General features: G+C 29.0%; 1 protein-coding gene and 1 pseudogene across 1 annotated transcript; one reads left to right on the forward strand and one right to left on the reverse strand.

Annotated features, from left to right (window-relative positions):
- The first annotated feature begins 3165 nt into the window (after window positions 1-3165).
- Window positions 3166-4361, forward strand: LOC113871754 (zinc finger protein WIP6-like). The gene is made up of 2 exons (XM_027508856.1): window positions 3166-3543; window positions 3867-4361. Exons 1-2 carry the CDS (start codon window positions 3166-3168, stop codon window positions 4359-4361), a joined length of 873 nt encoding a protein of 290 aa, XP_027364657.1.
- A 7705-nt stretch (window positions 4362-12066) lies between these two features.
- Window positions 12067-13632, reverse strand: LOC113872603 (annotated as a pseudogene).
- Window positions 13633-14221: the final 589 nt, after the last annotated feature.

A 14221-nucleotide genomic window follows, 5' to 3' on the forward strand; every position in this document is an offset into this window, starting at 1 on the left:
TTATACGTTAAAAATAGAAATTGTATATAAAGTGGGCGTGGATGGACTAAAAGTGGAACATATGGCTGATATTTTGGCACCCATTTGAATTGGATTGGTGGATGAAATTGGGCATTGATGGGATGGGTGGAGCAGTCAATCAAAAATTTCAATCAAAGACACATGCCCTACCATCCTTTTACTTCGCCCCATTAATGCTGTCCCCTTTCTATTTTCTCCGCGGTGAAAGGTATCACACCCTGTTCACGTGCTGCTTCAAGTTATGAACTGCGTTCGCAACTCAACAATCCTTCAATATTTCTCACTTTTCGCCTCACATCCCCAATTTCACCATTTATAGTTCATGCTTGTTCATATTTTTATACCTTTAAATTTTAGTTAAATAAATATACATCGTTTTTATTATTATTTTAATAGATTTATCAAGTTTTATTTTTTTATATGAGATAATTTATTTACTCAGCCCTTTCGATTACTTTTATTTCAACATTAGACCTAGTTCATCCTACATAATTTAATAAGTAATCATTATTACGCATCCGGCACTTATTACAAAGAAATTATCATTTATTAATTAAAAAATAAGTATTAAGATAATTTTTGTAGATGCGATTTTCATTTAAATAAAAGTAAAATGTTAATATAAAATTTATACTAACATTCGATGTATTAGTATTATATATTAATATTTTTACTAATAAAAATATTTTTTGGTATAATATATTACATTGTCAGTATAAATATTTAAATTTTATACTAACACTTTTTTATTGGACAAAGACCATATCAATAAATGTTATTTTAACACTTTATATTTGTTGTTTGTTAGTAAATGATATATATATATATTTGTTAATGATGGCACGTACACATACCACAGGCATCACAGCCAAGAGTCATGAATATAATTATTGATTTATTCAACATATCTTCATATAATGTATGCTTATATTTATTTTATGTTTCTGACTGGAAAGCTATTATATATATAATACACAAAAACGTTAGTTATGCGATATAACTGACAATTAATTGGTTAATTAGATGATACATGTTATGTTGCGACTTGGTGATAAAGATTGTTACAGAGAAATTGTGCATACACAAATGACAAAACCTATACACATGCAGTGGAGATTTCTTTGTGTGTGTAGGAATTGAAACAGTTAAAGTTGAATGAGTTGAGTTGGATCAGAATAGAAAGCATGCAGTACTTTTGCATCGCTATCACAAACACAAACACAAACACAAACACAATCCCTTCGGTAATAACAAAGTGAGAGAGAGGGACACACAACTCTACTTGTACAGTTCTCCATGTCTACTTACTCTGTTCATATTACCACGCACTGCCACTTATAGTTTTGTGCGTTTTCTGTCTGTCTGAAATCGAAAGAGACTGTACCATCGCACACTCACTCTCACTTTTCGGTCTCTGTGCATTGCCAGACACACAAAGCAAATGGGGGAAGAAGGGTAAAACCATAAAGCCAACATCACATGCCTCATTCGTTAAGGTTCAGAATTCATTGCGTTCAATCTCCACTCATCTTTTTTTAAACTCAAGTAAATTTAAATTTTTTTATATATTCTTTCTTATCTGAGACTTTTTTTAAAACGAGACATTATATCCCTTACCAAACAAATTATAACAAATAATAATAACATGCCTTTGGACAATTTTTAATTTTAACGATTTATCTGCATTTTAAAAGAATTAACAACATATTTTTTTAATACACTCCTAATTATTTACTAAAATTTATTAGATAATAATAAATGTTAAAGAATAAGAAAGAATATGATATTTTTCAATAACTTAAAAGTGTGTTAATAAAAATCTGTTGCTAGGCTGTCTCTTTTAAAAATTAATTTTAAAGTGTTTTAACTATAAAACAAATAACCATTTAATAAGTCAAGTATATTGGTTTAATGACAATCAAAAGTTATTTTGTTTAATTTCAAAAGATATTTGAGAGGCATATTAAAAAATAATTATATACTATCTCACATACAATAATATTTTTTATATATATTTAAACAATAGAACTCATTTAATTGATAAAAAAGAGTAAATGATGATCCAAAAAATGAGCCACGTTCTTTACCATATATATTCTTTTGACTTCTTATTTACATTTTTCTTTTCTTGTATTGGGTAGATTATTGTTAGGCACGTGTATGTCAACTCTCTTGCGTGCATAACAAAATATTTTTTATTATGAACAGTTAATTAGTTTTGAAGAGAAGTGACGTGATAGATGCTAACTGATAACGTGTAAGAAAAATAACTTACATTTACATAAGTCGTGCCGAAAAAACTTGTACCAAAATCACTATTTCTACTCTCTGTTCTATGCTTTCTCATCTCTCTCCTCCGTTTCCACCCTATCAGTATCTTTATAATTTCTTTCATTCTACGCGCACCCACACACATCATCCATGCTTCCTCAATCCTCATCGCTCTATATTTTCCTTCTCTCTCGCTCTCTCATACAAAGCATACCAAAATAAAACCAATACACAGAACTAACACAATTTGATCTGAGTAATAAATTTTTTGACATCATTGAAACAAAATTTTGAATTTGAATTATTATATATGTAAAATTTTTAAAAATAAACTTCGTCTGGGTGTGCGACTTAGATTGGATTTGGATTAAATAAAATAGAAAAAAAATACACAAAACAGAGAATTATACCTTTTTTTACCTACATTTCTTTACAATAATCTTTACATCAACAACAGAAAAAAAAAAACAATATGGCAAAAGAAAATAAAAATAAAATTATTAAACAAAATTATCTTACAAAAAATGTTATTCATTTTCCTATGCAAAACTACTCCTATATGAAAAAATACACACATATACACATGCATACACATACAAAACTGCTATTTATTTTAAAATTAATTTTGATAAAAAATTAAAACATTAATTAATAATTATAGTTTTTTCTTAACCCATATATATTTAAAACTTTTATTTTCCAACGTAAAAGACACAGACAAAGTTTGTGTTTATTTATGGGCTTTCTGGTCCCCAGCCCTACTTAGAAATTCTCAAACCTAAACTGAGAAGCCCTCCCTCTCTCCGTCACTTCTCTCTCACTCCCAGACCTTGTAACAATATCTACACTATCGATCTCGTCAACCCCATCACCATGCAGAAAACAATCTCTTTCTCCTGCGTATCCTCTTGCGGCAGTGAGAGTGGCTGCTTAGAAGCTGGTGAAGTTGATCACCCAGATTCCATCTCCCTCTCCCTTGCCCCTCCTGGCCAACCCAAATCCAAACACCCAAACCCAGACCCAAACCACTCGGATCATGATCACCACATAGTAAACCCTACCTCTCATGCCCATAGTGCTGTAACCGTTGCTCTTCACATTGGCCTTCCCACCACTGCTACCACACCTTCTTCCATTCCCAATATTCAGCCTCAATATTGGATCCCTACTCCTCAACAAATCCTTATTGGACCCACCCAGTTTTCTTGCACAGTCTGTAACAAAACCTTCAACCGTTTCAATAACATGCAGGTTAGTTAGTAACACCTCAAACCAAACTACCTAGCTAGTACATGTCAATTCTTAAGCATTTACAATAAATATATTATTTCGAATGCTTATGTATATATATAACATTTGACCATGCTCGAATATGATAGCATGAAAAATGCTTGATATATACCGATATCTTGTCTTTTGTTTATTTTTAAAACGTATCAAACATCCAATGGAACCTATTATATATTCTGTTTGGTCCCGACTTAGCATGTTCACCAAATATTACGACAGTAAGATTTTGTTGCACTTTATTTTTCTTTCATGAAAGAGCTTCTTCTAACACATTATTTACGTAGATGCACATGTGGGGACATGGATCGCAGTACAGGAAAGGACCTGAGTCATTGAGAGGGTCAAAGCCAGCTTCTTCGGTGCTGGGGCTTCCTTGCTATTGCTGTGCAGAGGGTTGCAAGAACAACATAAACTATCCAAGGGCAAGACCGCTGAAGGATTTCAGGACCCTTCAGACACACTACAAGAGGAAGCACGGAGGGAAGTCATTCGAGTGCAGAAAGTGTCTTAAGCCATTTGCAGTGAGAGGAGATTGGAGGACACACGAGAAGAATTGTGGGAAGCTTTGGTTCTGTGTCTGTGGTTCTGATTTCAAGCACAAGAGGTCCCTTAAAGATCATGTCCGTGCTTTCGGCAGTGGCCACGCTCCACACACCTTGGAGTCCTTGATTTGTGATAGAGAAAGAGGTCATGAAGACTACGTGGAGGAAGAAGAAGAAGACGGTGGAGATGATAACAGTGAAGTAGTTGCTGTTACTTTTTCAAATAACACAATGTAACTAAGATTTGTATTGATCCATTAGCGAAAGAACCTTTGTCTTCTGTGAAAGAAATAGAGTGCGAGACAAACAGTGAAATGAAAGGTAGGGGTCCTTGCATTAAAGGTTAGAAGTGGCAGTCTTATCAGATTAAAGGACGTTTTCTTTAGATGCTGCTTTTGCTGTGATAGATATTGAGAGAGAGAGCGTGTGTAACGTAATTAACAAACATGGAGAGTAATAAGATGAGAGAAGGGATATGCAGACAAGAGCAGTCACAGATTCTACTGTTCTTGACTCTGCATTTGCTTGTGCAGAGAGAGTGATAATGTGAAATAGTATGAGGAAAAAGAGTGAGGAAGGAGTAGGAGTTGCAGTGTAACGCTTTGATGAAGTGGTAGTGTCAGTGTGTGTAACGATGGACCACTGATACGATACGGTGCTGCTGTTTTTGGGGTTTCACCCAAAGACCTTTCTTTTGCCTTTTCAGACCAACTACTACACACATACTACCAAACATTTTCAGAACCTCTCTTTTCACAATTATTACCTCACTCTTTTAATAAACACCCCCTAGTATACTAGGGCTTCGAAAAAAGAAATTCACCGTATCCATTATTTAAGCTTAATTATGTTTTTAATTTAATTTATGCGTAGTTTTAGATTTTTTTGTTAATTAACAATTTTATTTTTAAAATTATGTTAATTTCGAGTTCTTTATTAACTTTGTTTTACTAGAAATTGTCAAAATATTTTTTATCTAAATATTTAAAAAGTTATGATAAATTTATTGTATAAAATGATATTAAATATTTAAAAATGATAAATTAATAAATATTTGCAAAATTTAAAGATATTTTTAATATCTGATATTAGGGAAAGATAGAAGATTTTATATATATATATATACTTTGATTGTAGGACTAAATTTGAGTGTTTAAGGTAAAAAAAAAAGTTGAAACAAAAGGACTAAAGTTGTGCAAATTTAAAAATAAAGAGAAATAATTAACTTAAAATATTAGAGAGATAACAATGGTACATATCTCAAACCATAGTAATTATGTTATTTAAATTATTAAAAAATGATATTGTATGTGATGTTATTTACAAATAAGTTTTATTTATTTATTTTATATCCACATATATTAAAAAATATTTTAAATATAAAAATACCTAAAAAGTATCCCCTAAAATGATATAAAAATAACCTTTCTAATCATAATAATTATAATACAAGGAAAATGTTAAACGGTAGGACATTCTTTTTTAAAAAAGACAGCGTGAATTTATTTTTTCTTCTAACAACTGTCTTTTTCCTCTTTAAAGCACTCATTTGTATCTAACCACAGGCATATGACACGACTCCGGTTTTGATTGATTAAAGATCCACCAAGACAATAACAACGATAACTATCATCATCATCATCATCAAATCAAGCATTCATCCAAGATATTTTATGGTTAGGGCATGTGCATGGCCCTTCTCAGCATTGTTCTTTGTTCGAGGCTTTCTTGTGCCTTTTACGTTGAAATCTAGTTGTTTTTCTTTTTCTTTCCCTCTTTCTTCTTTTTTTGATAAGATGAAAAGCATATTGAAATGAACCTTGTGGAAAGATTGCTAATGCGTACCTAGACAAGATAATTGAATAAGTAACCATGCATCGTGAATTGAAACAGTGCCTTTTTTTTTTTTTTTTTTCAGGGCCTTGAGCTTCCATCAAATAATACTGCTATTTATATGTCATTTTGTTTACATTATTTTTATACAAAAAATTCAACTTTAATTGAACGCTGCATGAATACTATTTAAAATTAAGAAAACGATTCAACATATTAATTTTAAGGTAAAAACTTAAGTGTAGTATTTTATCCTTATATTTCTGAATGCTTTTGATAACTTTTGAAGAAAAAGAAAGTGAAAGAGGAAAAAAAACTGCATCGAAAGATACTTTATCTTTCTTTTGAATTGGTAAAAAAATCCATCCCATATCATTTCACACAAATGGTGTTAGGCGTTAGCTTGGTGAATCTGTCTCGTCCCGAACCTACACCTCAAATGAATTATTTTCCCAGGCAAATATTTTATATTGAAATTGATAATATGTAAGGTTTTTATGAATTTAATTTACACATTAATCAATACGAAAAAGCACCCTGCAATGAACGAAAAAAGTATATAAATTACTAAAGCTTTCTTACATCACCCTTTTGAAAGGGAAATGCTGTTCTGCGAGTGTTTATATGTATACTTCAATATTTTATTGGTTTTTTAAAAAGGAGAACACCTAGCTATAATCAATTTATTTGTTTATATATATATTCTTTCAATTACTTTTGTTATCAAATGGTTGGATCAAGTCAGTGGCTTGTTGTCATTCCTACGCTATTCAACGTTCTAATTATATTCCTATGAGAAACTAAAAAAGTAACATTTTGAATCGCATATTACAATTTTATCTGAATTAAATAAAATTATCTCGTATAAAAAGTACACATAATTTAGAGAAAAATATAAAGCAACATTTTGCATTTATTCTCGTCAATCACTAATCTCACCCTTCATTTTATTTTTATATTGGATTTGGATTTGGCTCTAGGAGGAAAGGGTACGTGTAGAGAGAGAAGCAACAGGGATGTTCTCCTTATTTAAATAGAGGAAGAAAATATAGATAATACACTATTGTACTTATAGGTAGAAGTGGTGAGATCGAGAGGTAAAATAGAATTTAATTAATACACTATTGTACTTATATCAGTCTTAATTTTTTTATTTTTAAATTAATATTTTTTATATACTTATAATTTTTAATAAAATTTAATTAATAATTAAAATGTATTAAAGAGAACGTGTTACTAGCTTTCTTCTTTAGCTTATAATTAATGATATTTTTTACGCAACAAGCTTTTTTCGTTTAGGTTCAGACAAAGATCCAACTGGGCTTTGGGGGAAGGAGGAATGAGGATAAATTTATTAAAGGCCGAGAGGCCCAAAGTATATTACCGCACTTATTTCCTGTTTGACAAGGCCCAATTTCTTCAAGCCCAAACGTTTTACTTTGACAAGAGAAAAACGAAAGAGCAAGTTTAAACGCTACAGGAATTCATGGGAAGATTTTTCCATCTTTCTGAAGTACATTTTCATTTTTTATATCCAAATATCTTTCAGTGTTGGTCAGTTTTATTTTCTAATAATTTTTTTTCAAAATTAAAAATAAAAATGAAAGTTACCAATTAATAAGAACTATAACTGTAAGGGAGCAGGTGCTGTAGAATTGTGATAAACATACATAATAGTTTATAGCGATGTGCGATCAAATTGCAATCGGTTTTAATTTTTTTGAAGAGCGTAATCACATTTATTGCAACTATTTCAAGATGTAAACCTGTAACTTCAATTAATTGAGAGCTTTATGGGTCAAATAATCACAATAATGGATCCAGCTGACCCGGTTCGTTTACAAATCAAAACAACATGTAGAAATTTCTTCATGCAAACGTGTTGGCTTTTCTCATATGAAAATGAAAAATATACATAACGGGATATTTGGATTGATGTTATATTCACTTTTAACATAAATTTATTTTAATATTATAAATTGTAGTTTCTCGTTAAATTACAGTTTAACGTGATTATTAAAGATTTTTAAACACACTATTAAAAAGCCCGAGTGTATGATATACTTGATATTAACCCTCGTTTCTTAGAGTGAATTCCACTTATATATTTAGAGTAAAAATTTGTGAAAAATGCTAATTAAAGGTGCTAGTTAAGAAAAAAAAATGCAAAAATTAGTAATTAAAGATGTTATTAAAAATATATTCATTATTGTTTTCAATTGGATTTTCACTTTAATGTTTAATAAATTTTTTATTTTTTAATCAATTCTCTTAAAGTATTTATAAGCAAGATTCAAAATATGTAAGCGACAGTTGTTTTAGTCTTCAATATTATAAAAGTTTTACTTTAATTCTCAATTTTATAAAAAAAATAATTTTTGTTATATTTTTTTATTATCATTTTATGTATATAAAAATAAAAGACTAAAATATACATTAATGTATAAAGTTAAAAAAAATAAAAATTATAAAAATGAGAAACTAAAGTAACCCTTCTGAAAAAGATATTTATTCCATATATTTACATAAGGATTAGCTAGGGACCTATAAGATACAAGAATATATTTTTTTATTCTATCTTATTTCTTATATTTATTGAATCTGCGTAATATAATAATACTGAATTAAAAATAAAGAAAATATGATAATATAATATATTAATTTAATATTTTTTATACATATTATTTAGATATAAAATAAAAATATATTTTATGTTAATTATTTCTATTATATTTTATTTAACTTTATAGTTTATCCTATTATATTCGGTGCCAGGTAAACGAAGCAACTACCCTTGAGTATGTCAATTCTTTTGAAACGTCCTATCTCCCAAGTTGATTTCTCAAAAGCCTTTCGTTTTGAAATTTTCAAATCAATTGTCATTATTAGAATTATATATATACTTTTTTGTGTTTAAGCATCATTTCACAAATACTATACGAGAAATACATAGCAATTGAAATAGGATGTTAATATAACGAAATTAAATATTTGTTTAAATAAACAATTTTTTTAAGTATTTGTTTTAACATGTTTTTATTATTTATAAATTTCTTACATAACTTTGATTATAAAATTTATTAAAATAAATTAAAAAATGATAAAATGAATTATAAATAATTCTTATGCATGAATTTTTCTAAATTTTATTGGTTAAGCATCAACATATTTTATTAAGACAAATTTAGAGTATAAGGAATACTCCAACTTGTTATAAGTCTAAAAGAAACTAATAATATATGTTAAGAAATTATTAATTCAATTCATATATAATTTTTTTAAAAATTTTACTATAAACCACCTTCAAGAATAATATTTAGTAAAATCAAATATTTCATTAGCATTTAATATACTATTATTGAAGATAATATTATTTTATTAAAATCATATTATTTATACTATTGTAAACCACACAATTATAACTCTCTTTCATTTATTTTTTCTACATTAAATTCTACACATACTCAACAACATTTCATGTAAATTTTTAAATAAACATAAATTAACATTAAATTATTTTAATATATACCAAAATCTCATAAAAATACTACAATATAAAAAAAATATAATATATTATCATTTTCAGTATACGCAATCACAAGAAAAATTATCAATCTACATTTAATAAAAAAATTCCTCCAGTACACTGACTTTCTAAATTTTATGTACTAGACATAACCTAAACTGTTACTTGTACTAAACATCGCTCGAATGGTTCCACTTGTTAAATACAATTAGTATGATGTAAAGTCTGATTTAATGAATTTACAATGCATAATTAGATAAAAATGTGAATATAATAATTGAGTGGATGAAACTTGAATGCTAATCGGAATTAAATTTACATGTCAGTTCAAAACGTCAGAACATAACTAGCTGTTGAAGATTGAAACATTCAACAAATATTGGGAGGTTATTTGGAAAAACACATGAAGTCATATTAGGCTATTCCACGCAGACTACATGGGACCTCACGTGGGTAACAAAAGTCGCCCCAAGCATTAATACTCAGACGTTAAAGTCAATTCCACTTTCACATGAGAAAAATGGGACAAAAGCCTGCGGATTATGACTACCTCGCAAGCAGTATAATGTTCTTCGTTCCTTTAATGAAACATTTGGAAGAAGAAAAACACATTTTGTTTGTTTTAATTTGATGGTTCCAGGGAAAAGCTTGATTAGGACCAGTTTATAGTTAAACTCAGCGAAATTTATAAAAATTATAAATAAATTATTTTTCTTATAAATAGTTAATATTTTTTAAAAATATATCTTTATTTGATAATTAGTTTTTTAAATTTGAAAAAATCCTTTCAAATTATGAGTTTGAACTGTTAAGTTGAAATTGTTTCTATCAGTTGATTTACATTCGATAATGAGTTTGATCCGTTGTATTAATAAAAAATATAATATTAAAATTAGGTTATTTGACTTTTATTGTTATTATTGTAACATTTGATGTTAGAAAAAAGTGTGCATCATGGGGGGAGAGAGTGGTCTAAAAAACAAAAACAGTCACCTTAAGTAAGGCTTGTCGGCACTGTTTGTCTTTTAAAAATGACAAAACTTGCGACTTCTACATTCATTACCACCACCATGGCTGCAACCTTCCCACCGGCATGATAATAGTCATTGGCATGACACTGCCACCAGTTGCCATCATATATTACCTATGTGACATCACTAATTTAAATGTCACTGTCATTAAACTTTCCAAAGCTACCTAAATTGTGTTTATTTTTTTTATCAATTTAAGGTGTCGTATTAATTATATTAGTTAATTAGTATTTGGTGGTGTACATTTGATTTTTCTTTGATTTGGATATCAATTGTAGGGAGTGCAACAATTTTCAAGACTATATTAAATTGATAACATTAATTTCCTTCTGCTGATCATGTTCTATTTTATCTATATAAAAATATTTGATAAATGACAAATTTGAACTTCAGTTTTTTTTAATTATTGGATCAAAATAAATATGATTTTTCTGAAGTGTTCTGAAAATAAAATTAAAAGAACATTTTTTTTTATTTTTAATTAGGATATCATCCTTTTATCCTAAAATTTTATTTAACGAATAATATATCTAGCAAGTCAATTGTAAAAATAATGTATGAAAGTAAAAAAATGATGGTGGTAGGTTTATAAAAGAGATATTTCACTTGTAATGATTTTTCATATGAAAATTGACGAATTGGGGGGTTTTAAGCAGTTTATGTGAATTGTTTTTTATTTCTCCCTCTTTAATGATCATACAATGCAAACTATCTGTGGATTTTGAAATCTCAGTTTTCTTAAGAAAAATTAGTATATGATCGGTGGCAGAAGTCTTCATACTTTTGAATAAAATAACACTTAAACACTCTTTAAATTAAATTCGACTTAGTTAATTTGCACAAATAATTTTAACTAACATCGTAGTTACTCCTACATGACTTGATTATAAGATTTATTGAGAAACTTTAGCAGTATGTGCCTTTAACAAGTAAAAATAATAACAGTAAAAATCATGAGGTATATCATATAAATCACTAACCTCGACTAACTCTTCAATCTTCTCTTTTTTGGATTTGTTAAAGATGGTCTATTTTACTTCTACACGTTCTTGTTTGGTCCATTTTTACTTTACGTATCTTGTACCCAATGTTTGCAGGATTGCACTAAATAAAGATAATTTTATGAAAGAGTTTTGTTAACTTTAATTTAAAGTTGAATTTAAATATCAACAAATATAATTTTTTTTATAAAAAAAGTACATAATTATTATACTAAAATTATAAAAATACAATAAATATTTCTCTTTCTAATAGAACTGACATTAACAAAATACTTTTATGAAATTATTCAAAATTAATTAATAAGTTTTAAACTTAAATTAAGTAAATCTTTATCAGTAAGACATTTACAGTAGAAACTCTTTAAATTAATACTCGATAAATTAATAAACTCTCTAAAATAATAAATTTATCCGATCCCGACTTGGGCCAATATAAAAAATTAAAAAATTCGATAAAATAATAAGATAATAATTTTTCGGGAGATCCCTTTATAATTTTCGGTCCCAAAAAAATCATAAATTAATAATTCATAGAAACTGAAAAAAATATATTACACTCTATTGAAATATGATTCAATAGTTGTCTGTTTTCCTTTAAAGTTTAAGTCTATTTGGAACTCATCTCTAACTTTTCTTATTGCATCCAATAGCTCAGGTATTGTATTTTTGTATTGTATCATAAAGTTGTGAAGAGTGTTCGACGCCATAAGTGCTTCCTTTCGCATAACAGGCTCCAAAGACATTGTATCATCTTCGTTGTCATCCTCTGCATTGTTCTCAATGATAGTACCCACAATATCTTTTAAACTCTGAACCTCCGAACATGCTTCATTTTCACATGGGTAGTTCATTAGATTGTCGATATCCATCTTATTACGATAGCCACATTGATTGATCATAGTCTCGAGGTCTTGAGTTTCTTCATCAAAAGTGGATTCATCTAAATTTCTTGCAACGTCACTATCTGAACGAATTTTACAGTGTCAGAAGCAATTCTCTATAGTTTCTTTTCGAACATCTATCGTCCAAGCTGGGATTGCCAAATTAATAGCATCAAGGACATTTATCTTCCCTGGATCAGATTGTCCCACCTCATAACCTTCCAATATTTTGCAGTAAAACATTCTACGGTAATGCATCTTGAAAGCTCTTATTATCCCAACATCGCAAGGTTGAATCTTTGATGTCATGTTGGGTGGCAAGAAGAACAACTCAACATTTCTTAGCCCTTCAATATTTCTTGAATGTGCTAGACAATTATCCACCACAAGTAGAACTCTTCTACCCTGCATCATTTGGTCAAATGAACGAACATATTCATCAAAAAGCACACTAGTCATCCATGCTTTCTTGTTAGCTCGATACTGACAATTCAAGCTATTCATGTTGACATTCTTGAAGCAACGAGGCTTTGCATATTTTCCAATAATCCATAGAGAGATTTTTTCAGAGTCATCTTCATTGCAACAAATAACTACCGTCGGTCTTTCTTTATCTTGTTTTCTTCCTTCAAGTTGTTTTGTTGCCAGTGAATGATCAGCTTGTAGCCTATAAAACAACCCAGTTTCATCCATATTGAAAACATCTTTCATAGGAAACTGATCAATTTTCTCCCGAATCGATACCAATTTCTGCTCCATGTCTTGTATATCAACAAACCCACTCTCGCCAAAACGACGAAATGACTTTATGCCATGTCGGTACTTGAATTTCCCAAGCCATCCTATAGAGAAGTTAAAATCTGAATCATCATGAGGGTACACGAATTTCATTGTATCTCTTGCCTTCTGCAAAATTAATTCTCCTGTGATATTCACACGTTCTTGATGCTGGAGAAATCACTCATAAACAACCTTCTCCATGTCAGGATATTTTGCTGATTTGTGTCTTTTGATCTCTGCTCTTTTCTTTTCTATTTTAGCAGAGAGATAGTCATATGACCGCTTAAGTGTGTTTGATATTGTTCCTTGACTAACTTTCAACTGAAATTTTCCCTTAAGCCATCTCTGCAAGTCTTTTTGTGTGCTTGCAGGATTATCTCTCTTATACTCACACAACTCCTTACGTATTTGATCTGACATAGTTGATTTTGCAACACCTTTTAGATGAGAAGCCATCTTGTGAGATATGGTTTGAATACTCTAACACATTCATGTAATTTATATATGTCAAACTTGCTTAAGAATATATTGAACACATTTGTTTCTCTTGTTTACATTTACTGTACTTCAAAAGTCATTATTGATTATCAATGCATATGTAGTGTAGTTACTAATTTATTGTACGTTGAGTTCCAAGGTTCGCTGCAACGTAATTCTAAGAGGTATAGATTAATTTGCCTTTTTATTTGGTATGTATAGTATAATTACTTAAAAACTCTTTAAATTAATAATTATTAATTTATCGATAAATTAATAACTCTCTAAATTAATAAATTTCTCTGGTCCTGACATTATTAATTTAAAGAGTTTCTACTGTATTACTATAATTGTAAACTATTATTGAAATTTGCTGCGTATCTTAACAAAAAAAAATAAAAAAATGTAATCACTTGCCCTCGTTAAACATTTTTTTATCACTAACAAAACTCAGTTTAGCTATGGATAACTTTATGAATTTTACTTTATATATAAACTACAATATTGTAAACAGCTGAATTAGCTAGCTTCCAATTTTTGAAATGGTTAGAAGAATATAAACCATTGA

Source organism: Abrus precatorius, unplaced genomic scaffold (genome assembly GCF_003935025.1).
Source record: "Abrus precatorius isolate BTA unplaced genomic scaffold, Abrus_2018 Scaffold7, whole genome shotgun sequence".
NCBI classification, from domain to species: domain Eukaryota; kingdom Viridiplantae; phylum Streptophyta; class Magnoliopsida; order Fabales; family Fabaceae; genus Abrus; species Abrus precatorius.